The sequence below is a fragment of the Cucurbitaria berberidis genome (genome assembly GCF_010015615.1).
Source record: "Cucurbitaria berberidis CBS 394.84 unplaced genomic scaffold K460scaffold_4, whole genome shotgun sequence".
NCBI classification, from domain to species: domain Eukaryota; kingdom Fungi; phylum Ascomycota; class Dothideomycetes; order Pleosporales; family Cucurbitariaceae; genus Cucurbitaria; species Cucurbitaria berberidis.
In genome coordinates, this window is record NW_024468938.1 from 4,479,763 (window position 1) to 4,507,631 (window position 27,869).

At 46.8% G+C, this 27,869-nt stretch overlaps 8 protein-coding genes and 1 non-coding gene across 9 annotated transcripts; 4 read left to right on the forward strand and 5 right to left on the reverse strand.

Moving 5' to 3' along the window:
* Positions 1-116: 116 nt before the first annotated feature.
* On the reverse strand, positions 117-1,861 carry K460DRAFT_397439 (alpha/beta-hydrolase). Its single transcript, XM_040936154.1, has 3 exons — positions 1,744-1,861; positions 1,390-1,679; positions 117-1,331 (listed from the first exon to the last, which is right to left on the reverse strand). The coding sequence occupies exons 2-3, from the start codon at positions 1,611-1,613 to the stop codon at positions 371-373; spliced, it is 1,185 nt and encodes a 394-aa protein (XP_040786886.1). The 5' UTR covers positions 1,614-1,679; positions 1,744-1,861; the 3' UTR covers positions 117-370.
* Positions 1,862-3,338: 1,477 nt separating this feature from the next.
* On the reverse strand, positions 3,339-5,456 carry K460DRAFT_162338 (uncharacterized protein). Its single transcript, XM_040926893.1, has 6 exons — positions 4,978-5,456; positions 4,752-4,930; positions 4,593-4,699; positions 4,419-4,544; positions 4,279-4,368; positions 3,339-4,118 (listed from the first exon to the last, which is right to left on the reverse strand). Exons 1-6 carry the CDS (start codon positions 5,297-5,299, stop codon positions 3,362-3,364), a joined length of 1,581 nt encoding a protein of 526 aa, XP_040786887.1. The 5' UTR covers positions 5,300-5,456; the 3' UTR covers positions 3,339-3,361.
* Positions 5,457-9,872: 4,416 nt separating this feature from the next.
* K460DRAFT_288834 (uncharacterized protein) lies at positions 9,873-12,806 on the reverse strand (the record flags this gene model as incomplete). The annotated part of the gene is made up of 2 exons (XM_040929080.1): positions 9,873-12,604; positions 12,665-12,806. The coding sequence occupies 2 exons, from the start codon at positions 12,804-12,806 to the stop codon at positions 9,873-9,875; spliced, it is 2,874 nt and encodes a 957-aa protein (XP_040786888.1).
* Positions 12,807-13,371: 565 nt separating this feature from the next.
* On the reverse strand, positions 13,372-14,409 carry K460DRAFT_357938 (HSP20-like chaperone; the record flags this gene model as incomplete). The annotated part of the gene is made up of 1 exon (XM_040932072.1): positions 13,372-14,409. The coding sequence occupies one exon, from the start codon at positions 14,407-14,409 to the stop codon at positions 13,372-13,374; it is 1,038 nt and encodes a 345-aa protein (XP_040786889.1).
* A 924-nt stretch (positions 14,410-15,333) lies between these two features.
* Positions 15,334-16,081, forward strand: K460DRAFT_419253 (Bet v1-like protein). The gene is made up of 2 exons (XM_040937995.1): positions 15,334-15,645; positions 15,704-16,081. The coding sequence occupies exons 1-2, from the start codon at positions 15,424-15,426 to the stop codon at positions 15,938-15,940; spliced, it is 459 nt and encodes a 152-aa protein (XP_040786890.1). The 5' UTR covers positions 15,334-15,423; the 3' UTR covers positions 15,941-16,081.
* A 384-nt stretch (positions 16,082-16,465) lies between these two features.
* Positions 16,466-18,133, forward strand: K460DRAFT_287279 (GMC oxidoreductase; the record flags this gene model as incomplete). The annotated part of the gene is made up of 2 exons (XM_040928950.1): positions 16,466-17,546; positions 17,673-18,133. 2 exons carry the CDS (start codon positions 16,466-16,468, stop codon positions 18,131-18,133), a joined length of 1,542 nt encoding a protein of 513 aa, XP_040786891.1.
* Positions 18,134-22,609: 4,476 nt separating this feature from the next.
* On the forward strand, positions 22,610-25,318 carry K460DRAFT_369193 (uncharacterized protein). The gene is made up of 2 exons (XM_040933912.1): positions 22,610-22,998; positions 23,056-25,318. Exon 2 carries the CDS (start codon positions 23,057-23,059, stop codon positions 25,115-25,117), a length of 2,061 nt encoding a protein of 686 aa, XP_040786892.1. The 5' UTR covers positions 22,610-22,998; position 23,056; the 3' UTR covers positions 25,118-25,318.
* Positions 25,319-25,356: 38 nt separating this feature from the next.
* On the forward strand, positions 25,357-27,131 carry K460DRAFT_369195 (uncharacterized protein). Its single transcript, XM_040933913.1, has one exon. It carries the CDS (start codon positions 25,639-25,641, stop codon positions 26,644-26,646), a length of 1,008 nt encoding a protein of 335 aa, XP_040786893.1. The 5' UTR covers positions 25,357-25,638; the 3' UTR covers positions 26,647-27,131.
* A 326-nt stretch (positions 27,132-27,457) lies between these two features.
* K460DRAFT_t51 lies at positions 27,458-27,543 on the reverse strand. Its single transcript has one exon. It is a non-coding gene; the product is annotated as a tRNA-Gly (tRNA).
* Between the last annotated feature and the right edge of the window lie 326 nt (positions 27,544-27,869).

A 27,869-nucleotide genomic window follows, 5' to 3' on the forward strand; every position in this document is an offset into this window, starting at 1 on the left:
TTCTTGTTAGGCATTGGCGTACAATCTTCTGCCGAAGTCTGTTGGGAGGATCAATTCTGCAGAAATTCGACGCCACCACGCTTTTCTTGAATCACGGAAGGTAGAGTTTCTTGAGAGGTAATCTTTCTACATAGTTATTCAATAGGAAGGAGAGGATGAAGCCATGAATAATAGTGTATGAGTCCTTGCGCCTGACACAAAAAGGAGACGAGCCCCGAACTCACACTCTGAGGAAGAGCGATCAGTATCTCGCAGAGATCATAAACTTAGATCTATCTCATACGCGATCTGGGCTAAAATCGACATTCTTCGCATATGTCTGTCCGACGGCTTCAGTACCAACATGCATGATTACAACAGTACAAGCCCGTTACTTCCAAGCCACCTTCACAAATGCCTCAACATCTGCAAATAGCTCCTCTGGTCTCTCTAGCGCTGCAAAATGCCCGCCTTTCTCATGGGCCTTGAAGAATACCATCTTTCCGGTCTTTTCGGCCCATGCCTTCGGAACAGGTGCAAGCTCGTATGGGAAGTATGAATACCCAATCGGCTTATCCACATACAGGAGTTTCTTTGCCTCGCGATACGTATAAATTGACGTTGGGAAACACTCGGTAAGCCAGTAGAGCGTGATGTCAGCGAGGATGGTGTCGAGCGAAGGCGTGGTTGAGGGGTCAGACCAGGCCAAAAACTTCTCTCCAATCCATGCGAGTTGCGCGACCGGCGAGCTGGATAGAACGAGACCGATAGTCGATGGTTTCGTACCGTGCTCGTCAGCGTAGGCGCGGCCGACGGTCATGAATTGCTTCAGACGCTCTTGTCCTTTCTTTTCTGCTTCGGAGATCACGTCGTCGGGACTGGATTTGGTCTCGATGTCTTTAATCAGCATGAAATTGAGATGCATGCCTTTGCATTCATCGTACGTCGCTGCGATAACCCGGGACACTAGGCTGCCAATATCACCGCCTTGAACAAGGTATCCTGTTGGCCCAAACCCAAGCGAGAGGAGAAGCTTATGCATGATACGTGATGTGTCTGCAACTTTCCAATCCCGGGTTAGTGGAGGATCCGAGGAGAGCGTGAAGCCGGGAAGAGAGGGTACGATGATATGGTATGGCAAAGTCTCGGGCGTGTACTTTTTCCGAAGAATGTCAAGAAGTGGCAAGAACTCCAGGAAAGAGCCAGGCCATCCATGGAAGAAAGCGATGGGAATCGCAGATGGATTAGAGGAGAATAGCGCGGCGAAGTGGACGTCGAATACACCACCGTCATCATCGGTGATGTTAGTCTTGAAGTTTGGAAATGAATTGATATGCGTTTCTTCTTTGCGCCTGGAAAAACATGAGTTCCTAATCTCAGATATCTCAGTCAATGCTTGGAGTAACTTACCAGTCGTACTTCTGCTCCCAGTACTTCTTCGTATCCACTATCCACTTCCTGCTCACTCCAAATCTTCCATGGCTCCCATCATCCTGCAAGTTCTCATACGTCTCTTTGGCGACCGGACTTAACTTTAACAAAGTCTTGAAATCCTGCAATTTCTTCTCGTCGATATGTAATTCAAATGGCGTTGGTTGCTGCTGTGCGCCTGCTGGCACGCTATTGAATGACATGGTGGATGCTGCTGAGTGGGGAAAAGCAGAGAACTAGGTTATCTAGACCCAACTTCAGATGTTTAGCTGTTCTATAGGTTATTTTATATATCGCTTTTGGGGTTGCACCACCTCGTCTTTGATCGCTTACAAATGGAAACTTTCGTAATCAGCAACTTTCACGCGTGTAGGTAGGGAAGCTAGTCCCGCTACGAATGATCTTTCTACTGATTTGGGCAGTGATCGACGCTTGATGTCATCTAGTTAGTTGTCGGCCGGAAACCTTGAAAGGGCAATTAGCCGATACGCGGTGATAGTGACGAATCGTGGCATTACTAAGCATCGACAGTTGCTGGTCGGGCGCGCACACTACCCCAGATGGCGATCTACGCAGTTGGTACTATTATTATGGGGACTTGGAGCTCCTATACGACGTCCATCACCACATCAAAAGGGAACAAAGGGCTTCATTTGCAATTAAACGTATTCCTTTCGTTCCGACTTTGGTGATCGCCTCACCCCGCTATGGTTAACTAGAGTCTGTTTGGCCTAATCATCTATGGTATTCCAACCAGGGGCTGCGGCACTGCAAGACGCTTCGACTCTCACCTAAAACGGAAAAGTCCATCAGCTATCAACAGCTCAGCTCAACTTTCCGGATAGAGACAACATGTGTATACAAATTTAAGCGAAAAGAAATGAAGGTGAAGAACATTGACTTTGAAGTTGCGCTTGAAAGCATCATAGACTAGCTGCGTTTGACAACGTAACGCTCTTAGCCTCAGCATACTCAGAACCATGACCAAGCATTCCATGATTATCATTATACAGCCCAGCTAACTGACTCATTCCCGTTGTTCTACAGTTGCACCAGTTCTATGACGTTTCGGTGGACCTTCTCAATGCCGACCAGTATCCTGGTTTATGGAAGCTGACACTGAGTCAGATGGATCTGCGACGTGGACTGCGGCAAGAGGCGAGCTCGACCTCGACATCTTATGGATACAGGTATACGACTTTATGCATGAATGCATTAACGAAAATGCGGTCGCAAACCATTCCTACAGGATTTGCGGGATTATTAGGTCGTTGGGTATCGCGGATAAAGTCAGAAAGATAGGTGTTGTTAGCACGGGTAGTTATATAGCAGCCTTATCAAACCCAACGTCAGGTTTAAGCCATAGGCCGCGACATCAAATGCGTCAGATCCACCCCTACCCCGGCATGCCGGTAGATACCAAACGTAAGAAACCGAGGCAAGGACCGGTGTTCATGTTGTTCTAGCGTTGTATGTCATGAGTCGTGGCCTAGAAGTGATTAAAGGAAGTTGACTGGTGAAACTGCGGAAAATCGTAGAAGCGAGCGCATGGAGGAGGATCTTGACTAGAAGAGAACCGAGGACCGAAAAATGGCGAAGAAACAGGTCATTATCATTCAGGGTATTCCTTTCCACTACCATGCCATATGAACACTACGGATTGAAAACAAACGCTTGCTGAACGAAAGACATGCAAGAATGCAAAAAATCCAGAATTACCACCCATACCGGTCTCAACGAGCCATGTTGGAGACTAGACTTAATTCAATACGTCTAAGGAGTGTATGCACAAGACAAGCCGATGGCCTAGGCCAGCCGACCATGAGGCTGGACTTGGTGAAAGTGGGGGTTGGTGAGAGCACGAGACAACTCTTAAGGCGTTTTATCGTGAAAGTGGTGATGTAGATCGATCCTCAACTTGCTGAAAATATTTGGAGCGCCACTCTGGCATTCATGGTGATGCTGCCTTTCCACCTAGCTCAGCGTCGACGTAGCGCGGCCACGTATTGGTGAAGACTAGGTACTTGATACTCTCAAATGCCGCGTCGAACACGTCTTCCGTGAACTCGCTTGGTACGATACTTCTCGTACTCGATGCTGAAGATGCGGTCTGGTTCGAGGCGATACTTGCTGACCGACTAAGCGTATCTTCCCATGGACATACAACATTCTCTCTCGCAACGGGCGATTTGATGTCGTCCGGTGTCTGACTGCGAGGCATGTATGGATCAAACTCGACGCCCGAGAATGTGCATTGGAGGGTCTTGAAGATCTTGTATTCAATGTTGATAGGCGTTTCGGCGGTGAAAGGATTGACGAGCGTAAAGTAAATAAGTGATGCTTCGTTGAACATCTGGCGTCGTTGAGCAGTGCTCACGACCTTTAGAACCGACCACTTTTTCTTGAAATTTCGCACTTCGCGCAGGAATATGGTGTTCTCGGCCGTGAATTCTCGTGAGGCTGCCCATGCGATCAAGGGTTCAATGCTGTGCTCGATACTAAACTCAAGAGCTTGCATCGACGCTTTTGACTTCAGCTCCTTGTTGAAGACCACGGCGGACGACTTCGATGATACGGAGGATTGAGTGGATGTAAGAGATTCGGTTTCCGACGTTAACATGGGTCGTTGCCGAGGTTGTGATTTGAGGGCATCGCGGAGAGGAATGAGGATGAGCACTTGCTGGCAGACGACTAGGGACGGAATGAACCTGCATCACACGGATTAGCGTATGTTACCGTTTGCTCGCAGCCTATTCGAAAGATACTGAGCTAAGCTGTATCGCCGCTAAAGTATGAATGGGTGGGTGACTGTGGTATCCCTCGATTTCAGGGTGCCAAAACTCCGCTGCAAAAAAGCTGAACACTTACCAGCCAGCAGGAGCAAAGTAATAGTTTATGCGCGTAATTGCGGGTAGTTGCGAATAGGTGAACGCTATCCAAAGTGGTGTACCGGGTAAACTAAAGTTTGAATAAGCATACGCAGGAACCCGGTTTGCAAGCAATCATACCCTGCAATGATGGCCAGCCTAGTTTGCCAGGCCCAAGAGTGGACGTCTTTGATGTGTCGAATCTTCCATAGTATCCAAGGGCCAACGATTACCGTCCAGAATAGCTGTATCAAGATAGAGGGGATCCTGCGTGCTTATTAGCGGGAACCAGATTACACAGTTGGTGTTACATACCACTCGAACCCTGTACGGCACGAGAAATAGTCAGATGGTACTTCGAAGAAGCCGTAAGACGCATGGAAGCGGCGAGAGCCAAAAAATAGTATGATGGCGGGGATGAACTGCGGCTATTAGCAAGGCAAATCCGAAGATGCATTGCAACTCGCTACGTACTGATACTACCCAACCGATAAGAGTACCAATGTAGACCTGTCTCGCTGCATCAAGATCTTTCCAGGCTTCAAGGAGACCTTTGGGTGTGTATGAGATGCGCTTCTTACGGGCGCCTTCAAGGAAGTTGCGTGTTAGCCTACGCTGTGTCTGGTAGGCTGTCAACACTTTCGCGTTGCAAGCTATGGCATATTAGCAGGCGTATGAAGCTAGTTGCGAGACAACCTACCCTGGAAGAAGGCCATGCCAGAAGGAAGGAATACGGACATGATCCAGAATTCTGCTGAGCATGGGAAGAGGCCGTTCCAAGGATAGACCAACAATACAAGGACAAGATAGACATGGAGCATTGACACTGCTGCAAAGACAACTTTGATGTTCCTTATTTGTACGCAAAAAGCTGAACGGCGTTTATACAGAAGATAGAGTTCGCCAGCTAAGATGAGTGTGTAGACGATGGCGAGGATAACATAGATGATTCCAAGCGCATCGGTGTTGGGCTTTGTGCCATCGAGCTTCCGTGGATTCAAAATGGGCGCCATTCTGACCATAATGTGTGGGTATTCAATCGGTTTGACCAACTTGACTGACAGGCGGAGAGAGAGATGAGGTATACCTGTCAGGCTCCTTCTCTTGCTTAATAGAACGAATGTGTGGGGACGTGTGGCGGAAGGAATGGAAGGCAGGAAGTACCGAGAGTGTGGGACAGGACATGTAAAGGTCACATAAGCGAAAGTAGCGGCGCACGACTGCTAGGGAGCAATGTAAGAGGTTGGCCAAGGAAGTTGTAAACTTGCCTTGCACATGGGCTGGGGCTCAGGTATAACGGAAGCAGATGAGAAGTTGGAACAAGTTTAGCAGCATCTCAGGGGCCCTGAACGGCAAGGGAGGGGTATATAGCAGACGGTCGGATGCTGCCGAGCCAACGCCGCAGTGTGTTCCTGGTGTAACGGGAAGGGAGGGCAGCTTGTCCAGGGAGAGACGCGTGAGTTGAGCGCCATGGTGTCACAGTAATGACCGCCACGGGAACACAGGCTGCTACCTTGCCATACTGCAGAGGCGCACGGTTATGCTGCAGCAGAGAGGGGTCATGCATGGTGGTCGCCTCGAAACTCGCGGGCCAATGTGCGGCCAGTCGACTTGTGAGCGTCCGAAAAGGATGTTGGGGGGGATGCTTGTGAAGATCGAAGAAGATGAGGCGTGTGCGATGTGTGGCTCGTGCCGCCGCATCGTCGCTTCCGAGTTCAGACGGATCGAGTTTCGGAGGTTTCGGCAGCCAAGAACGACTACTACTACGACTACTACCACCACGACACGCCCGGATGACCGCGCGCTCGGATGCATGGCGGGCGCTACACATGCTTCGAAAGCGTCAGAGTCGTCTCTTTCGCTCTGTAGCTGCTGCCCGAGAGGCGTCGCTTTAGCGGCCAATACATGCAGGTACCGAGGAGCTCTTCCAGTCTGCATTGCGCATCCGAGTGCCTTCAGCTCCTGCAACTAGGTGGCTGGCATATATTGATGCGGCGGCGTGGTTCAGCGTATACTGGAAGATCCCTGGAGTCCTCTCGTTTCAGTTTCGAGCACCACCGCTTTCCGTTGCCTGGAGCAATCTCGCATTCATGCAGCTCGTTCACCCCTCGCAATCACAGCTGTCGAGGAACGTCGCCTCATGTCCAGCCTTGCTCAACGAGTGCACCTGTCACTCTTCAACAGGTTTCATACCATGTCTTCTAGAAGTTCTGCGGCATGCCCTCGCTCCTGCGGTCGATACGTCAACGTGTATGTCAAACCTTGTGCATCGGACACGATACCCTCATTGTGCCCCCATTGGGTTCCTTACGCATGTCCTAGACATTGGACAAGATCGCTCAAAGCCTCTCGGCCCTGTGAGTCCGGGAAACCTGATCGAATGGGGGCAGCTGATGTGGGGTAGCGATGCTGTGAGACACCCTGCTCAATGTGGCTGTATCATGCCGGCAGGGTGTTCGACGCCTTCCCATCGTGTCATGTCGCGTTACTTTGAAAGAGCTGTGTCCTTGCGATGAAGGCTGCATGCTTCCCCAGCATGCTGTGCACGGAATCACAGATATCTGTGGGTCTCTTCCGGGCGACGTCTGAAAACCTGCCTCGTCTCCTCGGTCAGGCAAGTGCATACCGATCACAAGTACACCTAAATAGTTTTTGTCCCAGACTTCAAAAGATCAATCGCTTTGGCGTCGAAAAATTTCTCGGAGCTTAGGACAAAGAAGATCGTCGAGGGCTTGTGAGCCGTGTAACACAGTGGTCCAATGAGTACTCCACTCACACCACCAGCGATATTGTTGGGAATTAAATTCCCTGCTCTACCTGTAAGTACCCGCTATCCTGGGTTTTCAACCGTTGATGTGTGACTGACTCCACGGGCATATTACGGTTACGCCACTCCGAGGACGACCTTACTACATGGCCTGTGAACGTACTACTACAAACTGAGGTTATATCCAGTGACAGGCAACGCGCAACACTACTACTCGAATGGAGAACACTCAAGGCATGTCGATATATTGAACGTCGGTTGTGCTTTCTCTTTCCGGGTACCGTGCGCTTCAGGGTTGGATTTACCTAATAATGTCGAATAACAGGGTCCGAAGAGATCATAGATGTGGGCCGCCAGTAGGGGCTAGGACGATGAGCCAATCTCTTTCAAGACTGTACCAGCTAAGGCATGCTGCTGTCAGACAGGCTTCCAAGTTAAGTGTCACCAGCCTCGTAACACACGGAGACAGACAAATACGGCAACCTAGAGCAGTTGGCACACAGGTGAAATGCGGGTATAAGCTTTTGCGCATGACGTTATTTGACAGTTTTGCCTCGCATGGCACTCTTTGAAACACATGTCGGCAGTTGCATACAAAGGAACGAACTTGATCAATCGGTGGTACATGTTTAGTTTTGACGACGTTGCGTACTCCATGTTTTTTCCAGTTCGGCTCGGGATACACTAACAGTACTGACGAGCACAGTATGTAGAGCGGCTTCAGGCTGCGGCATGTACCTCTTAAAACTCTAATCATCTTGAGCAAACTCCTTTATCTCTATTACTCTTCTATCATATCGATATAATACATGCTCCAGAAATAACCTCAGACCTACTGTCGTCAAGCCTCAAGAAGAAAAAACCCTATTTATGCCATCTTCCCTGATCACATCAAATTTAACAATGCACCTTTATCCTGCATCTCTAACACTGAACTCCATGTATCTATAAGATGACACAACTTGCATCGCTCTTCTTTTTCTTCGGTTGTGGTTTGTTACCCACAGATTGAAGTTTCATAGGACCCTGAGTGCATTTATGGCAACACTGATGTTCGCGACACTTCTTACACAACAGCTGATTCACATAGGCGGAATAACCGTAGTTGACATTTTTACAGCGACAGCACGTCCAGCTCATGGTTGTGAAAGGACGGGGGTTCGTGATATCGAGCTCGTTGGCAAGGTGATTTCGTAAAACTTGGTGGTAATGACAGGCCCTGCTTTGAGCAGTCAGTATCAGCACTTTTACGTTGGCGATTTATTCATACGTGTTATTTTGGGTAGTTAAGTCGTTGCGCGAGTGTGTTGGCTGCTATTCTGGGTCTGAGGATAGTAGAAGCAGGATCTCGACGGAGGGTTTATACATACCCTTTGACTGGCTTATGACACCTATTCACGATTGGAGATTCACGTGGACAAAGGTGAACACTCATCTTTCATGGTCAGAAGTTGTCATCGTACTTGATATTATTACTCATCGCCGTGAGCACTTGAACGGGCAATTATGTCACATTTGTATATCAATGATGGTCCAAACATCACATACACAATACTTAAACCCGACCTCACAACTCAATCAAGTCTTACAGCTTCTCTTCTATCAGAAACCTCATGCCCTTTTTGCCGCTCTCTATCCCTACCCGTACTATCCAAGTCTTCACATAATAACACAGCAACCACTTGTCTTCTCCCACCTCTGGGGCCTCACCGGTGGCCCTCTTTTCGCCGGGCGTGGATGTACCTTCTGAAGTCTTGGGTTCGGTAGCTTTGGCTGCTGTTGCTCTGGTTCCGGGCCATGGCCGCAATTCCAACAACACTTTCGATTACACTTCTTGCAAGGTAGCGTCTTCGTGTGATCCTTCTTATCAGCGCCGTCGCCGCGATTTAACGTGCCGCAGATGCAGCAGTACCACCCCATGGTTATGTACGTATTCGAGTATATCTGGGGGTTCCGGATATATAAGGGCTTGCAGTAGTTAGCATCTAGCAGGTGTAGGAGCGAGATAGATTTATGGGGTTACTACTTTAGATGAAACTGTTCGGACGCATTCGACTTCTGAATTGTGTTGTGCTGAAGATGTGTTTGACGATGGAAGGAGCAGGACTTTGTTATAAGCTGCATGGTCTGTAGAAGAGAGTCATTTACACATTAGACTTCACAGTCATCGAACTACACTGTCATCGAACTGTACTGTCATCGAACGATACTGTCATCGAACTATACTGTCATCGAACGATACTGTCATCGAACTATACTGTCATCGAACTATACTGTCATCAAATCGCACTGTCATCAAGTCATCAGATTCCACCGTGATCAAGTCATGAAATTAGCAAGACCAGGAAGCGTTTCTTGAGCACAGTTGGCATAGTCTAGCCGGACTCACCATGAACAGTTTGCATGGTGCCACAGGCAAGATGAGAATGATTGGGATACAGTAGATGGGAGATCGTCGTACAGAGTCTTGTCAAGTGGCGGGACTGAAAGAGAAGATGTAGACGAGGCTACAAGAGAGAGATGAGAAGCTCGAAGAAGAAGACGAGGCATTAAAGTACCATGTTCATAAATGCCCATTTCCATACCATCAATACTGCAAGTATATGCCAAAAAGGCTTTCGTCAACTACCATAGATAAGTGTAGTATCATCGATGCGCCCCTATTGAACGCTTAAAATGCCAACATGATTCCTGTCCCACTCCGTAGGGGTATCTCGACTTTTCCTTTTAGCCTTTGCTCCATGCCAAATGCACCCAAAGACGAAAGAAAGCTAAAGTACTCATAATAAGAACATCCAAGAACAAAGACACTTCGAGCACGACTAGAACTACACGCCGCTCCATCCCATGTCTCCACCACCACCACCCTGCTGGCCCTGCTGGCCCATCCTCTGCGCTTGCTGCTGCGCCTGTCGCATCATCATCATCTGTTGCTGCATCTGCTGCTGCTGATTCATCTGCCCCATATTCATTCCCTGCATGCCCTGAGCACCTTGAACGCCGCCCATGCCTTGCATGCCCTGCATCTGGGTCATATTCATACCCTGCATATTGCCCATGTTCCCCATATTGACACCATTCATGTTCGCCATGTTCATACCCTGCATGTTGTTCATCATGCCCTGCGGGATCTGGCCACCTTGCTGCAAAGCTTGCTGCTGTCGCATCGCCATGATCTGCTGCTGGCGGGCTTGATTGGCGCGTTGTTGTTGGAGCATTTGCTGGTATTGTTGCATTTGCATCGGATTCTGTACGTTTTGTGCGTTCATCTGGCCTTGCATCTGACCCTGCAAAGCGGGATTCATCTGTTGCATCTGTTGCTGTTGCTGTTGCTGCTGCTGTTGTTGTTGTGCCTGTTGCTCTCGAGTCTTGATGGCCATCTCGAGTTGCTGCATTTGCTGGATATATTGGGCCGGGACATTTTGGGTGCCGTACGTTTGCAGGAGGTTGGCTTTGCGCGAGTTATAATTCTGGCGCATCTGCTGGATGCTCATATTAGTCATGTTCATGCCTTGTTGGGGCATACCGGCTTGCGGTACACCCTGAGGGGACATGTTTTGCATGGCTTGCTGCTGCTGCTGCTGTTGTTGTTGCTGCTGCTGCTGCTGCTGAACAGGCTGCTGTGTCAGCTGGCGGTAGAATTGCTGCGCGAGTTGTTGACGATAGGCTTGCAAATTCTGGCCCGGAGGAAGTCCTTGTTGTTGAATGTGCATACTGGCTTTCTGTATCGCAACTTGTTGCAGCTGCTGGTTACCTGGAGACATGCCCTGTTGCATTTGCTGCATCCGAATTTGATTCATTCGCTGCTGGTTTTGCAACTGTTGCATCGCTTCAGGGGTCATGTTCTGACCAGGCTGAGGGGTATGAATCATCATTGGCGTTTGTCCTTGCATTGCCATAGACGGGCTGCTTTGGCTCATGCGGCTTGGAGTAGGCGTCATGTTGCGATTTGGCATAGATGGATTCATGACAGGTGTGCCCTGAACCATCTGCGGTGTACCTGTTCTACTAGCACTTTGCTGTTGGCTTATAGTACGTCCCATTGGATGATGAGAAACAGCGGACGGGGGTCGAGCAGGGCTGGCGATTGCGTGGTTCGAAGCTGTTGCGACCATCGGTGTACCTCCCCTAGGATGAGAGGCTTGGCCATTGACATGCGGAGAAGCTGTGGCGGCGGTCAAAGGAGTGTGCTGCCGTACCACAGGGGAGAATTGAGGCTGGGTTGCCGATTGGGGTGTCTGTGCAATCTGTGCCGCGGCGGCATTTGACATTTGCTGCGCATGGGTAGCGGCTCGCAGAGCTTCGTTCTGCTGGGTCTGATTTTGCTGTAATTGTGCCTGCTGTTGGGCTTGCTGGCGAAGAAGCAGTTGTCTCTCCACCAACTCGGCTTGCTGCCTGTTCGATTCCATGTCTCGCCTCTTCTGAGTCTCGACCTCGGCCGCCTGTCTCTTGGCTTGGGCGATTCGGGCATCTTCCTCCTTTTTACGTCGATCTGCTTCCTCGTGATTGGACTTGATGCTGGCGAGGGTCTTGAAGCGGGAGAAGGTCTGCGAGTTGTGGGCCACGCGCCCTGTGCCTTCGTCATTTCCAGAAGCCATGGCAGCCATAGTCGCCTGTTGTTCATCGCCCGCCAACATGAAGCGTTGCAAAGTGGCAGCATCAGCTTCGTCGGCAGCCAGTTCGGCCGTAGTCCTCTTCCGCGCCTTTCGGACGGGTGCAGGATTCTGGTTGTTGGGATGTGTGATGGCCTCCATCAGCGCAAGGGATTCCCCAAGACTCTTCGTGGGCTCCAGATACAGCTTCGGGCAGGTAGCGTTGTAAAGTTCGGCCTCGAACTCGTGCACGTTGCTGTCGTCTAGAACCATCTTTTGACGCTTCGGGCTGGGTCCTGCGGGGAAAGTTGGCGTGGGAGGCACCGCAGTGAGTGGAGTTGGCGGCATGCCTGCGGCTCTTCCAGCAGCCTGCATCCTCTTGAGTGTTGCCATGTCAGGCATAGGTGTAGTGGCCAGCAGTTGTATGTCGGTCAAGTGGGACTGCGGGGTTGGGAAGAGAACCACGGTGGTGACCTTGGCCCTCGGCGGCTGCTTCTGCGAGGCACCATTCTGTCCCGGGGCTGGCATATTCTCCTTGTCCTCCTTGGTGCTCCCTTCCTTGCTCAGTGCGTCGGCCGGGGCGGGCTTCGAGGCGGGCTTGCTGGAGGGAAAGGGGGCAAATGGGGAGGGCGTGATGAAGTTGTTGTAATTGTGGATAGAGAAAGCACTGGTGCCACCCTCGCCGGTGCTGTTGGTATCGTCCTTTGGCTTTACACCGCTCGAGCGATAGTCATGCACCTCAACAATGAGGCAGTTGTCGTACCAGGGCGTGTCGACGGCGTAAAGGTCCTCGGACATGTTGTGGGGGACAACCTTGTCGCGGATAGCCTGGAGAAGCTCGCGCATAGGCGAGGCATACGACAGCGTCTCCTGCGAGTCGTTTATGCGAAAGTGCTTTGGATGCAGGTAGACGCGGAGAGACGGCGGCTTGCCCTTGTGCCTAGCCAGAATGTCCTGCTGCGTGTAGACTGTACCAAACATTAGCCGTTGCGTTGTAGTCAAGGGTGCCACAGCTGGCGGCGGCATACCATAGCGCCTGGTGTCCTGCTTCGCGCTCTCATCTTCTGTGTTGGGTAGTCTCGTCATGGTGCGGGCGACGCCAGGCCGTTGGGACTCACGGCGCAAGCGGAGAGCCTGCGGAGGGCGAGCGGTCGCGACTGGGCCCGACATGGTTTATTGCTGTTGGAGCTTGTGAAGTCTTTGGTGGGGCGGCGGTGGGACGGCTGCTCCGCGCCTGGGGAACCAGAAGCAGAGCCGGCGGCGGTGAGGACGTCAGAGGGCCGGCGCACTAATGCGCACGACGCCCGTTGTGATCTGCAACTGCGCAAAAGGTACTCGCGACTCGAGATAGGGCTGGTGTGTGGTTGGAGATGTTGCAGACGCGTGAAGAATGGGGGGGACGTGATGTGATGTTTGGTGATGATTCGGGGCTGATCTACCATCTGCCTTGCGACGCCTTGGCGGTTGAGGCTTGGACCCTGAGTTTCATCATGCGTCACGTGCCATGCTTTTCACCAATGACATGCTGCCCAAAGCGCTCCCGACGAGAATTCATACACGATACACCAATCAAAGAGTAAATGAACATAACAACAACAACAATAACAACAAGTCCATCGATAAAAGACACATATGCACCAGTCAAAGAAGAAAATGCGCAAAAGAACAAAATCATCATTCCATCGTCAAACTATGTGTACAGCAAGATACCCTCTCCCCTCACGCCCATCCGCTCCTACTCAATATCCACCTTGCGGACCTCGACGTATCCGGTGTCCAACTTGGGCACCTCGACCCTCAGCACGCCATCCTCCAACTTCGCCGTTATGGCCTCAGCATCGATGTGCGCTGGGGTAGCGCGCGTGCCAAGTCGAATCTTCCTCTCAAAGGCTCCGACCTTCCTCTCGTTCATTGCCAACGTCTTCAGAAACTCCTCGTCACCAGGGCGGTAGATGACTCCAGCAATAGCCAACTCGCTCTTCTCGGCGTCCCAGTTCACGCCCACGTCTTCCTTCTTCGCTCCGGGAAGCGAGACGTGAACTACAAAGGCATTTTCAGTGTCAAAGATGTCGGCGTCGGGTGTGTAGTCCTCGTTGTCGCTGTTCTCTTTCTTGTTGCTACCGCGGTTCTCAGTAAACTGGTCCCAGAAATGGGCGGCGAGGGTGGAGGGATCGAACGAGTTTCCGCCGAAACCAAATGGCCCGCCACGACCCCAAGGTCCCCAGCGTCCATGACCTCCGCGACCTCCGTGGCCACCGGGACCGCCGTGATGATGTCCATGACGTGGTCCACAACCTCCTCGTCCGCCAGGTCCACCGAAGCCACCCCGTCCGCCAGGCCCACCAGGACCGCATCGGCCTCGTCGACCGCCGCAGCGTCCGTGATGGCCTCGGCCATGGGGACGACCTTCGTTGTCAGAGCCTGAGTTGGCCGAGGGTCCTTCGCCGTTGTCGTTGTTCTCATCCTTCTCTGGGTCTTTCTCGCCAGACGTCTCGTTGCTCTCGCCGGTTTCTTCGTCATGATGATGTGGAGGAGGGCCATACGGCGGGGGGCCACGATGAGGCATTCCCCTCCCGCCGCCGAAGAACTGTCCCCATCCCCAGGGACCGAAGGATGGTGGAGGGCCGTGATGTTCCTCTTCGTACTCGTGCTCGTGCTCATGGTTATGGTTGCGACCTTGGGGAGATGAGGGATGCCGGGAGCCTTGCTGCTCCAGGCTGGCGACGAAGTCCCAGAATGGAGCGGATTGGTTCATGTATGTGACTGAAGGCATGGTGATGATGTGCCAAGTGATGTGGTAGATGTGGTAGATGTAGTAACTGTGATAGATTCGGAGGTAAAGTAGGGATTGATGATGCAGGAAAGAAACCGTCACATCCTACCTTTTCACACCACTTATACACAGAGCAACTCCAGGCATCAAGCAGCACGTGCAGACGTACGTATGTTGCACCCCTCTTTGCCCTGTCGCCACGCAAGTGTAATAGGTTCTAAATACGCCATGGATATCGCAAGGCCAATGGCACGTCATTTCACAGGATTCTGGGAAGCGCGCAGAATAAGCTCGAAGAGTCATGAAAGATAGGCTTCTATGCCGCGTCTTCAGAACCAGTCTGGCCAGATTGTGAGCAGGCAGGCGGTGGTTGCGCGTCCTCAGGTAGGACGAAAAGAGTATAGCGGTCGGGGCCATCGGTGCATGAAACCCTCCGATGTGGTGGTGGCAACAGCACAACCGTGGCTGTGACTCCATCTCAGATGGTTTCACGGACTTGTCTAGTGTCCGTATCACATTTGAAGTGACCGAGTTGGAATCGAGGAGAAGGAGCGAGAACGCTGAACAGCACAATGCTTGACTACGACAAGACAAAGCAAGCCATGTGTGGTTGACCAGGGGGCGATGTTAGATTGGGAAAAGGAACCTTGTGCGTAGCCTTGAAAGGAGTCAAGGCATAGTTGAGAAGGGCGGGCTATGGTCAAGTCTTGATACAGAAAAGGCATACAATACAAAGGTAATTCCATGCATAGATGAGAATGTTAGAAGCGTAAGGCCGGAGTAAGTGTTGGTAGCGACCTGTTTGGGACAAGCGCGATGCGGGGGAGGGGCATGCGAAGCTCTGCAGCTGCATTCCTTCAAAAAAACAGCTTCCCATGACGCCATAGCTATAGCACAAACACTTTGCCCCGCCAAACAGCTTCACACCACCTCTCTCTACCTCTTCAACCCAGCTACCCCCCAAACAACACTCTTCAGACTACCAGAAACAGACCCAATTGCACGCTACAAATCATGTCTAGCAGCATCCCCACCTCGACCTTCGTCAGCGAGTCGGCCGTCATCGAGGCGCCCTTCTCTGCCGTTTGGCATCTCATCAAACTCCAGGACTTCAGCAAGTTCTGGTCCAAGCTCGACAAGAGCGAGTGGGTCAAGGGAGCCTCTGATGAGACCGATGTCGTCAAGTGGACGTTCAAGGACAAGACGGTCCTTGAGGTGAAGCAGGAGGAGCATTCGGTGAGTCTACATTGCTTCTACATCTTCTTAGAATGACAGACTAACGCGCGGCATGTAGTCTATCGACCACTTCATCACATACAGCGTCATCTCGTCCCAGCCCGAGCTCTCGTACTCGTCTGCCGTCTCTACCATCCGAGCGTACCCCGTCACTTCAGGCAAGCACGAGGGACAGACGTTCGTCACATGGACAGGAAACTTCTCCAGCGACGCCGATGCGAGCGTGATCCAGGATGCCAAGTTCAAGCGTCGCGAGGCGCTTGCCGACCTTGCCCAGGCCGCTTCCAAGAAATAGGTTGACGGATAGTGTCACAGCGAGGGATATCCATCACCCTAGGGCGATTATGTGCACTTGCCTTGTTCTATACCACAAAAAGAAAAGTAGAAATTCATAAAATGATTATGTCTCACGCAATGCGTGCTTTGCGGTCCCCAGTCTCGTTTTCCGATTCTTCCATGTCCCATCAGTATGCTCATCTAAAACCCCATATGGAAGGCTAACACCATTTGCTACTTACAGCAACACCATAAGTATGTAAGCTGCAATATGGAGGGATCAAAGTACGCCGTTACTTGATCAACATTAGAGAACACTACGACGAGCCCAAACGGGTCGTGGCTTAGGTCAGCTTACCCTCCCAGTACTGGCTCACTATTATCCACAATATTCTGTCATCCGCGCAGAGTGAAAACCATAGCGCTGATACGTACCATGCACATAAAGCTGCGGTGTTCTCACATTTGGTGACGAAATCAAAGGCTTACCTACCACAATCAATCCCAGATTGATCCTTAGTCACTAAACCCTATACTCACCCTTATGGACTCTTCTTTCGATTACATCATTGTCGGCGGGGGTACGGCGGGCGTTGTTATTGCTTCGCGCCTTAAGAAATACCTTCCAGATTCCAGAATCGCGCTCGTGGAAGCGGGGCCAAATGCCGTCGAACACCCGAAAGTTAACGATGTATCCGATCCAACCGCCCTCATCCAGCTCCTTCAAGAAGGCCTCGTTGTCGACTATTCCACAACCCCACAAGATCATCTTGATAACCGAGAGATCATGAACCCCGCTGGCCGTCTCCTATCTGGTTCAAGTGGCGTCAACGTAGGGATGTGGATGCGTGCTTCGACTGCTGATCATGAGGTGTTGGCGAAGAAGGCGGGCCATCAGAGGTTCACTTTCAACAACATGCTAAAGTATATCAAGAGGCTGGAAACGCATTTTGATCTCGAGGCTGACAAGGATTACTGTGGGTTTGACGGGCTGATTCACACGGTCGGAGGAAGAAAGTATCCGCTCAGGGAGATTTTGCAAAAGAGTGCGGAGAAGCTGGGCCATCGATACAATCCAGATGCTGCAAAAGGCGACCCAATTGGACTGGCCGACTTTAATCAATGCTTCCGCGCGACGTCAGCCTCAACGGTGACTCGACAACATAGCGCCAAGGTGTACGATCTCAGCGGTGTCGAGGTGTTTTGCGATACGCCAGTGGCTCGAATAATCTTCGACGAGTCCAGGCGAGCGACTGGCGTGGAACTACTATCCGGCGAGAAGCTGTATGCGAGCAAAGAAGTAATTGTTTGCTGCGGCGCACAGAAAACGCCTCAGATTCTTATGCTCTCTGGAATCGGCCCTAAAGTCGACCTCACGAAACATGATATCTCGACCATTGTTGATGCTCCCTCTGTAGGCCAAAACCTTTTCGACCACTCGATCCTTTTTCAGTACTACAAGCTCAAAGAGCCGTCAAAGGGGTATTCTGTTCCCTTTGAAGGAACGGCGAGACCAGAGTATGGCCAAGGACTGCCAATTGACTTTTCTCTCATCGCAAATATCGAGGCTGCAAATCTGATGCCGCATCTCGAACAGGACAGCCTCGATACTAGATCTGGAGACGGTCAGCACTCGATGCTACTCGATAAAAGATGCCACTATATGAACCTCACTTTCTACCACCCCCTCGCCGCAAACCCACTCCTCTACCCTACAGTCAGCGGAGCCGGTACCCACATTGCTCTCGCAGCGCTGCATATGCTCCCGCTTTCCCGAGGAACTATAACCCTCAAATCCGCCGATCCCAACGATGGCCCCATCTGTAATCCGCGCTTCCTCTCCACCCACACAGATCGCTACATCCTGCGCCGTGCCGTGCGCGAGAACATCAAGTTAGTCGAAACCGAGCCGTTTGCCTCTGAAATCGAAGGCGAAGCCCCGCCTGCAGACCCAAAGTTTCCCATATTAACAAGTCAGAGCAGCGACGAGGATATCGACTCGAGGATCAGGGCTTTTGCTGCAACTGTGTTGCATCCCATGGGCACCTGCGCCTTGGGGACGGTGCTAGATGATGAGTTTAGGGTGAATGGAGTAAAGGGCTTGAGGGTGTGCGATGCGAGTGTGTTCCCTGACCCGATTGCTGCCATGCCGAGTGGTACTATATACGCGCTGGCGGAGATGTGCGCGGAGCTTGTTGCTGGGGATGCGTGAAGTGAAATACCGTGTCTAATAGCGCAGGGTTATTTGGCAGAAGAGAAAGCCAGGGGACAAGTAGCCTTCATTGCGTATGCTTGTAGTGTGACGTCCTCACTTCGACCAGCATTCCATCTCTTCAACCCGCGATCAAGGACAAAATGAAACTTGTAGTAGTGTACTAGAGAGCAGGCCGGCAGCTAAGAGTAGGGTCTCCGAAAGGTGGCGCAGTCGTGTTAGAGCTTATAATAACTCACGATACAGCCCTCGGAAACTGCTCCAATCTCCCTGCGAGACAAGGATGCCGTTTAGTGTCTGGTAGTGCTGTACCTACGAAGGAGGTGTGACTTTTGTGTCTGGAATGGTGGCGGTCGCAACTGCAAATTTCGCCGAGCGTAAAGTACTGAGGTAGGACAGCCGATGAACCGCAGCAGCCGATAAACCACCTTAACTAAAGTCACCTATTTGCAAAAATAAAGCTATAGAGCTACTTACAAAAATTAGTATTATAAAATTTTATAAAGTATTAGTAAATAGAAGCTTGCAATTAATTTATACTATTTAAATTTTTTTAAAAAATTAATTTAGCAGCCGCGCGCGGTAGTTTTAAGTAAAAGCTATAGTAGCTATAATATATCTAAACTACTACTTCTAGCGTCTATAATATAATAATGCTTTGCTATATTTAAATTTGCAAAATATAAAATTATTTGCTTATATTTATTTGCCCTATTATAAAGTTTTTATAAGGTTAACGTATTATACAGGCAAGTTAATCGCCCGGTTAAGTTAGTCACAATGCTAAAACTCTATTAAAATTAGTACTATACACAATAGTACAGCACTGTAGAAAACTATAGCAGTAAATTATAATAAACTAATTTATTTAAAAACTACTTCTACTTCTTACTTGCACATTTGCGCGTTATGCCTAGCCTTACTATAGTATTTATAGCGCCTTTAAAAAAGCTTACCTGCCTTAGTATATGCCTACTTTTTTACTTTTTTTTTATTACTACGCGCTTTAAACTCTTTTAGAATTGTTAATTAAAAACTATCTTTTACTATAAAAGTCCCTTTTTTCTATACTTGCTTTTTTTTATATAATTTTTATTATATAGCAGCTTTATTAGCTGCTTAAAACTTAGTAATTTTTTTCTACACTAACACAAGCTTATGCGCGACTATAGCTATACTTTTTAAAATTTTTTTAAAAGCTTTAACTATTAAAATAAAAAAACTATTTAAGTACTTTTAAATTTTTGTCTTAACTAGCATTAACTAAAACTTAAATTCTAAAGTATTACTTAGTGTTTTTAACTCCTAAGGACTATTTTTAATAGTAAGTAGTAGTAAAGTATATAACTAAATATTAAGTTTTAATATTACAGCTTTAAAGTTAAAAAAAACTAAACTAGCGCTTTTAAAGCTATTTAAAATATTACTTTTTATAATAGTAGTATTAAAAGCTAGTTTAAAGTACAGTAAAAACTTAATTTTAGTAATATAGTTAATGCTATTGTATATTAGCTTTTTAGCTTAGCACTTATACGCCTTTTTTAAAGGCGCAAAACAACCTATATTAAGTAGCTATAGCAAGTGCGATAAATATAAAAATATATAAAAAGTAATAATTTTTTATTTTTTGCAGTACTGCTAAAATTAGACTAATATATAGCTTTTATAACTATTAATAACAAGCAAATAATAAGTACTAATAACCTTCCTTTTAGTATGCTTGTTAAAGTGCTTTAACTACTTAAAAATAAGCTTATTTATTATTTAGCCGTTCTTAGAAACTGCAATAACTTAATTATAAAGCAGGCTATTTTTTTTATACTAGGCTAAAAAGTAGTTCTTGCCTGCAAAAATAATAAAAAGTAAAATAGCCTACTTTATTATATTAATGCTTTAGATTACTGTTACCTACTCTTAATTACCCTGCTGCACTATCTTCAGCTGTTTTTAATAGTTAGTACTTAAAATAATAATTTTATATAATATCTAGCCTATTATAAAGCCTATCTTATTAAAGTTATATATGTTTTTATCCTAAATACTATACTTAGCTTTTATATTTTTTATAAATTAGAACTAGCCTTATACAAGCTTAAAATTTTTATATAAAGCTTTTTAATAGTTATACTTTTAAAAAGTCCTAATACTAAGCTGTAGATATTATCTAATAAACGTGCTAGCCTAGTTCTTGCTAATAAGTAATTGCTTATATTTAGCTAGCAAAATATTAGCTATATTATTTACAGCAGCTAGTTAGGGCAGAAATCTTTAGTCTTTAAAGTAGAGTATATACTAGGCAATTACTTTTTCTTTTATTAAAAAAAGCCTTATTTTATTAGGCCTAGTATTATGTTATAGAAGCTTTTCTTTTAGTTAATTACTAAATATTATTTAAAAGACGCTATAAATCCGCGCAGCTTCTTATTAGAAAAAATTCGCATTGCGTTTTAAAGCCTAAATTATAAGCTATATTTAGTTTTTTTTTTAAAAAAATTATACGTTATTGTGTTAAGGCATTGCGTTTAATAGTAGAAGACTACTAATTTTAGTAAAGTCTTAGTATTGTAACTAACTTAACCGGGCAACTAACTCACCTGTGTAATACATTATAGCTTTTTTTTTTTATTATTTTTACGCGCGTATAGCAGTTTATTTTTAAACTATTACTACACGCTTTTTTATAGCGCGCTCTTTAGCAAGTAACTATACTACTTTTACTTTTTTTATAATTTTTTTTTTATATAATATTGTTACTACTTTTAGCTTTTTTATTTTTTTTTTTTAGAATTATTTAGCTTTATTTTTGTATTATTTTACTATATTATATGCGCAAGCTTTTTAGATAGTTTTTAGATTTTAAAATACTACAGCGCTATAAAATTTTTTACACTATTAAAAATTTAGAAATTTACTCTTACTTTTATGCTTTTTTTTAGTTAAAAGCGCGTTGCAGAAACTTTTGTTTTTATAGTAAAAAAGCTTATTTTGCACTTAAAAAAAATATAGTGCAAAGCCTAACTATTTAGCCTTAACTTTTGCTTTATCTTTTATAGTAATTTTAAATAAATTGCAGAGCTAGTTTTAAGTATCCCTATTACTATTTTTTTTATTTATTAACTTTTAATCTTCCTGTTGTAGTTATATTTTAAATTATTATAATATAATATTAGTATTAGGTAGCTTAATGCTTATAGCTTTAAATACTTTTTATATATTTATAAAAGTAAACGTAGTATTATAAGCAGCCTAAAATAATAAAAAAAAATTACTTTTATTTATAAAAATAAGGCTTTAGCTATAATAAAGATAGTACAAAAGCTTAGTTAAATAGGCAGTTAAAAAAGGCAAAAAAAGCACTATATTTAAAAATTATAAGCTATAAGTTAAATAAGAAAAAAATATTATTAAAAGAATTTTATTAGCGTTGTAAAAGTTTATAAAATTAGTAGTAAAGTAGCTGCTATAACTATTAAAAATAAGAATTTTATAATTTGCCTACGCCTTATTTTTTATATGCTAATTAAAAACTTGTTTAAGCTAGGCTAAATTAATATTATTATTAGACTATTTAGAAAGACTTGTTATAAAAAAAACTTAGTATTTTTTAGCTTTTATATTGCGTAACTAAGCGTTATAAAGTTTTTTTTTTTTTTTAAAAATTATACTTAAATTTACTGTACTTTTATCTGCACAAATATATGCTAAAATTATTATTTACTTTTAGTTACTATTTTATAAGGCTGCTATAATTTATTTTTACTTTTAAAGTTGCTTTAAAAAAACCTATTTAGAGTATAAAGTAATATTAATAAAAAATTTTTTTTTATTTATATTATAAATATAGCGCGCATTAATATTATACTTTTAAATTTTTAAATAAAAAAAGTTAAAGTATAACTTATAATTATATTTAGTATTAGTAAGGAGCTGTTTGCAATTAATCCTAGTAGTATATTTAAAAGTAAAAATATTATAATATTTTTTAAAAAATTGCAAAATCTACTTATTAAAAACTTCCTATTTTAATAATTTAAAAGCAAAATTTTTTATTATAGCTTTTATAAGTAAAAGCTTATAATTAGATAATTTTTATATATACTATATAAGTTTTAATTTTTATTATAAGTTAAAATGCATGCGTTATTAAGATTTTTCTGCATTTAATTATATTTTCCTTTAGTGCTAATATGCTAAAGTAATTTAATTAATACTAAATATTTTTGCAGCTGCGCGGTATAAAAGTTATTTTTTTAAATTTTATAAATTAATTATTATAATTACATCTAAAATTAGATTATTAGTAGTTAATATATTGCGGTTTAAAAATAACGTGTTAAGTTTGTTTTAATATTAAGGTGGTTTATTGGCTGCCGCGGTTTATCAGCTGTCCTACCTTGGTACCTGTGCCAGCTCCTTCGTGCGGTACATAGCGTGGGGTCCAACAATCCGCCAACTTTAAAGCAATCGTCTTCATATTGTCCATCCGCATTCTCAATCATCTCAGATGTCTCTGCATACTTCTGCCAACTTATTACTTTGTACATTGGATTCAGCCACCGAGTTTGAGCTGCTCGGCACCGTCGCGAGATTGAGGTACAGCCGGCTCGTGTACACAATGACAGTTTGTTTGAGCCTTGCCTGGACGCGCCGCCAAGTCGGGTGCCTGACTTGGCAAGCTTCATGCCTACCAATTGTCGCTTGCAAAGATACGAGGATCGCGTAGAAGTGCGTTGGCACTGATACCCCAGTTTACGCCCCGTTGCTTAGCGTTTTAACGATAAAAGTATCTTATTTGCATAGGTTATGCAACACGGTGCATTCGGCCCCCAACGCAGGGCTAAAATGCAATAAAATGTCGAGAGGTCGTGAGTCTCAAACTCTATTACTTCCGTGTTCACCTGGAGTCTCTAAAATACCTGCAGCATGCAGCGAGTACCTTCACCCGTTTCTCAAGTCGAATACTCTCGAGTCGATGACGGTAGCAATGCGAGGACTCCGGAATTACATGACGGTTCGACAAACCTGCAGAAGAATTACACAAACACAAACACGGTCAACAAAAGGAGCGAAGGGAGCTCCGAAGATGGGAACGGATTTCAAGGTCGCCAAAAGTCACGATACATCTGGTGGTTAGAGACAGCATGCGCAGTCCTCGTGGTTGGCGCCTTGGTAGGCATCATTACGACCGTCAATGCCTTCAACAACAAGCCTCTCCCCCACTGGCCTTACAGTCTGTCGATTAACACCTTCATCGCTGCCTTCACCGTACTATTGAAGACCTCCGCCGGTCTCATCCTCGCAGAAGGAATCAGTCATATCAAATGGACGAGCTTGAAAAGGCCGCGCTCTCTACGCAGCTTTTGGATCCATGATGAGGCGAGCCGCGGTCCATGGGGCGCAATGCAACTACTTTGGAATGATAAGGGCCGCCATGTTTCCTCGCTCGGAGCATTCATCACGATTGTCATCCTCTTCCTCGAGCCGTTCTCCCAGCAGATTGTGACTTTTCCAGTCTGTGTTCAGGTGGAACCCCGCGAGACCGCATTCATACCAAGAACAAACTTCTACAAAGAGGAGGGTATAACGGTAGGGGGCAGCTCGACCAGTATACCTTGGAAAGTGCGCAACTCAGTCAATCAAGGAATGTTTGCTACAAACAAACCTCAACTTGACATCTCCTGCCAGTCCGGGAATTGCACGTTCCCGAATGAATACAGCTCGCTAGCGTTCTGTAGCAAATGTGAAGACGTTACTGCAAATTTGATCCAAGTACCCTGGCCAAACCCGAGGAACATCACGCCGGTCCCTGAATTTGCGCGCTATCCAAAAATAACATTGAAAACTGCGGATACCCCGGGCCAAAACCTTACATTGGAGATTGTCACAGCGGTCGGCTCCGTTGAGGAAAACAGACGTTCACTCGTTGCGCGAGGTTTTCCATCTATTGATGTCATTCGCGCACTGGACACCAAAACTTATGTCGCCTATTCATGCAAGATCTCCCCTTGCGTCAGATCTTACTCGGCAGAGATTCGAAACAGCTTACTCAAGGAAACCCAAGAGAGCGAGCATATGCTACCACGGAACCTCATGTTCGGGGCTTACCGGGTTGCCGATCTCGATTGTCTTCAAGACGACAAGAAGCAACAGCTTTCAGAGATGGGCTACGACTTGGCCAAGGATCCGCGATGGCTTCCTTACAATGTTTCAGTGTCCTATAACGTGACTGAGAAGCGTACGAAGTTTAGAGGCTCCTGCCAATTCATGCCAAAGGACAAGGTCGATAAGTACTGCGACAAGAACAAGCCAGGCGCAGGCGCTGAGGGCATTCTCCTCAACGACGACGCAGCTCAGATTGTCCCTGCGGAATGCGTGTACTCTATGACCGATATCGCCGGGAACGCGCTCAACGAGAACCTCTTCAAGGATCTATTCAAAGGTGAGATACAGGAATATGGGACGAGGTCGCCACCTGCCCTATTCGGCAATGAATCAATGATGGCCATTTGGCATGCTGGTTCCGGCAATGGCACACTTGAAGACATCAGTGGACTCATGAAGAATATTTCCGACTCTTTGACAACGCACATACGACAACACGGTCATGCCAATCTAAGCCAGCCAGCCCGAGGCGAAGTCCACTACAATACGGTGTGCATACGTGTGCAATGGGCGTGGCTGATCTATTCAGGCGCAGCTGTCGTTTTAACGTTACTCTTCTTCGTCTGGGTAGTTGTGCAAGCAAAGTTGGATCAGTCACAGTTGCGCAAAATATGGGAGGGTGAAGGCATGCACGCTCCATTCTACGACTTTAAATCGAGTGCTTTAGCACTGCTGTTTCATGGGCTGGACGACAATAGTCGGCGAGAGCTGGAGGAAGTGGGAAGTACGAGCGAGATGGAGAAGATATCAAAGGATGTCAAGATTCAGTTGGTTGCAACAGAAAAGGGGTGGAAACTGGCGACCGTTGGCCAACATGAGTGAGAATTTAAAAAGTATGCTCGTTTAGAGTAAACCATCGTTTCGTTAATGTCCCAGAATGCGTAGTCGATCGAGGGCATTTGGGAGCATATAGAGGGCTTTCACACACCGAGTCACACCTCGAATCGCTGAAGGGTAGATCAAATATTCAATTTTAAACTAATTCAAGCCCTCCAGTAGGAGTGAACCCACGGAGGTGCGAGCCGACTTAGTAAAACTCAGTTGTATGAATTGAGTGGAGGAGTAAGATGACATCAAGTGGGGTGAATGATGCGGGGTAGCTCATGCCACTTTCGAACCTAGACCTTTGACAACCTTGATGAGTTCATGCTATTCGCACAAGTTAGCACCACAGTCTCTTCGAGGGTAACACGGTCTACGGCCCGATAGAAGTCCTAGAAAAGGAAGCGCAAAAGCCATAGTCCCACTACCAATCCACCTTATACGAAGCAGGCAGCTCAGACATCAACCATAGAATCTCTGAGTAGATAGCCGGTGGTTCGAAAGCATACCCCTATTGCAGGATGGATTTCCAGCCCGATAGGGGAGGGAAGAAGGAAAGCGCAAAAGCGACCATGCGGCTTCCGATTGCGGTAGCAGTTGATACGCCCGCTGCCAGCGAACCATCAATCTCAAATATAGATACATCATCCAACAACCCGTATAAAGCAGCCCGCGAAGCTCTTGACCGAGATGGCTTCGTTGTCCTATCCGCCTCCCTCTTCCCCTCCTTCGACCTTGAAGCGCTCCGCGCCGCCGCTTCACACATAACGAAAGAAGCACGATCAGGAACATGGCCATACATACGAACTCTACCCAAACAATTTCCACCGTGGCCACAGGACCCATCACACGGAATATGGGGCGTTCAGCATCTGCTCCATCCCTTGAATACAGGCCACTTGGTATTTGCGAAATCGTACTTTGACAAAGAGCTGCTCAAGTACGTAGCAGAACTCATTGGTTGTGACGAAGGGGACCTGACAATGGAGTTATACAACATGCTAGTTCGACCAGATGAAGATTTCAGTCTACGATGGCACAGGGACGACATCACCGCCAGCGCAACACCAGAAGAAGAACTAGAGAGATTGAACAAGCCAGCCTATCACGCACAGTGGAACCTCGCACTCTACGACGACGCTTCCTTGGTTCTGATCCCTGGAACTCACAAGCGCGCACGTACGGATAGTGAGCGGAATGCGGATCCCTATGAAGCGCATCTACCGGGTCAAATCACTGTAAAGTTGAAGGCCGGGGAGGTGGCGTTTTATAATAACAACATCCTACACCGAGGTGTGTATGATAGTAAGAAGGAGCGGATGACGCTGCACGGCAGTATTGGAACGACGTTGGCGGGAGAGGAGAGAGCGAGGAACGTGCTGCAGCATGGCGTGGGTGAGTGGGCAAAGGAGTGGGATGTAGATGGCTTTGAACCGGAGATGGCAGAGCGGGCGAAGAGGATGAGGGAGAGGCTTGTGGAGCTAGGGAAGACCAGTGGGGATGTTGGGTTCTTTTCCAAGGATGAGTGAGGCGTTGTAGCCTGCAAACCGCGTTTCCGCTGTAGTTGTCGTAGGAGAGTAAACTGTATAGCCCGAGTTGTCTTTTAGCGAAGGGATTTTCCGACGTAAGAGGGAGCTTGAGGTTGAGCGAATCATGCGCAGGAGCAACTGACATAACATCTTTAGAGACCCCTTCAAGTGAAAATCTCGGTCCATGAGTCAACGTAACGTGGATGAGGAAATGTTTAAGGAGAGCCTATGCCCTTAGAACTAACTATTGAGCTGTTACTAACTATAAGGGCGTACTTTAAGAGCGGGTGTATCTGTTCAGGTTCTAGATAATCACAAACATCTCTGCACTCAAGTACTTTCACAGAACCAGCGATAGCTCAACGAGGGCGTAGGCGCTTTGGAGATCCGAATGGAGAATGGTTGTTAACGTCGATACTACTGCTGGAGTTGTTAGCCTATAAACGGCTGGGGGAATGAGCAGGCACATGTAGTTTTAGGGAGTAGGGGCTTTCTTATTCTCCCTTTAATCTATACCTTTTGTTTCTCTTGTTTCAATATAAAACTTTTAAAAAATACAACCACTGTAGCTGGCGATAGAAACAGGTAATGTCTTGGACCATACCACACCATCTCCTACACCGTAGCAAAAATAAACAAACGCAAGTAGCTCTCAATGAACAAAACACCCTTTCGCCTCTGACTCGCGGAGACCCCCGGTGATGGGGCGGCAAATGGTCGAGCAAAGTCACGTGACTCACCCAAAAATCTATTTTTCTCCAACGCCTCCACGACAGCAGCACCACCACCTTTTCACGGCAAAAAGAATGGATGCATCGGCCGGGAATCGAACCCGGGGCTAGCCGAATTGATCTGTGAGGATGGCAACGGCTAATTTTACCACTAAACCACCGATGCGAATTTGAATCGAAGCTGGTTGAGCTGATTGATGGAAGATTTCTCGACAGCAGAGACTATTAACTGAGGCACAGCAGCATGGTAGAGACAGCAATGTCTGCCATGTTGGTAAAGACGGTAGATTGGATATACGGTGTTGCATGCTGCACTGGGCGGCTAGGAAAATTCATACCTCCTCAAGTGGGGCTGGATCCACTTTGGTTTTTCGATCTTACGCTCGTAGATGTGAGTTCCTTATCTCCAACCGAACAGAGATTAATGGGAATTCTGGTAGCTATGGCATTAAGCATACTATTCTGGTGGAATATTTGAAGAGATTTATGGGG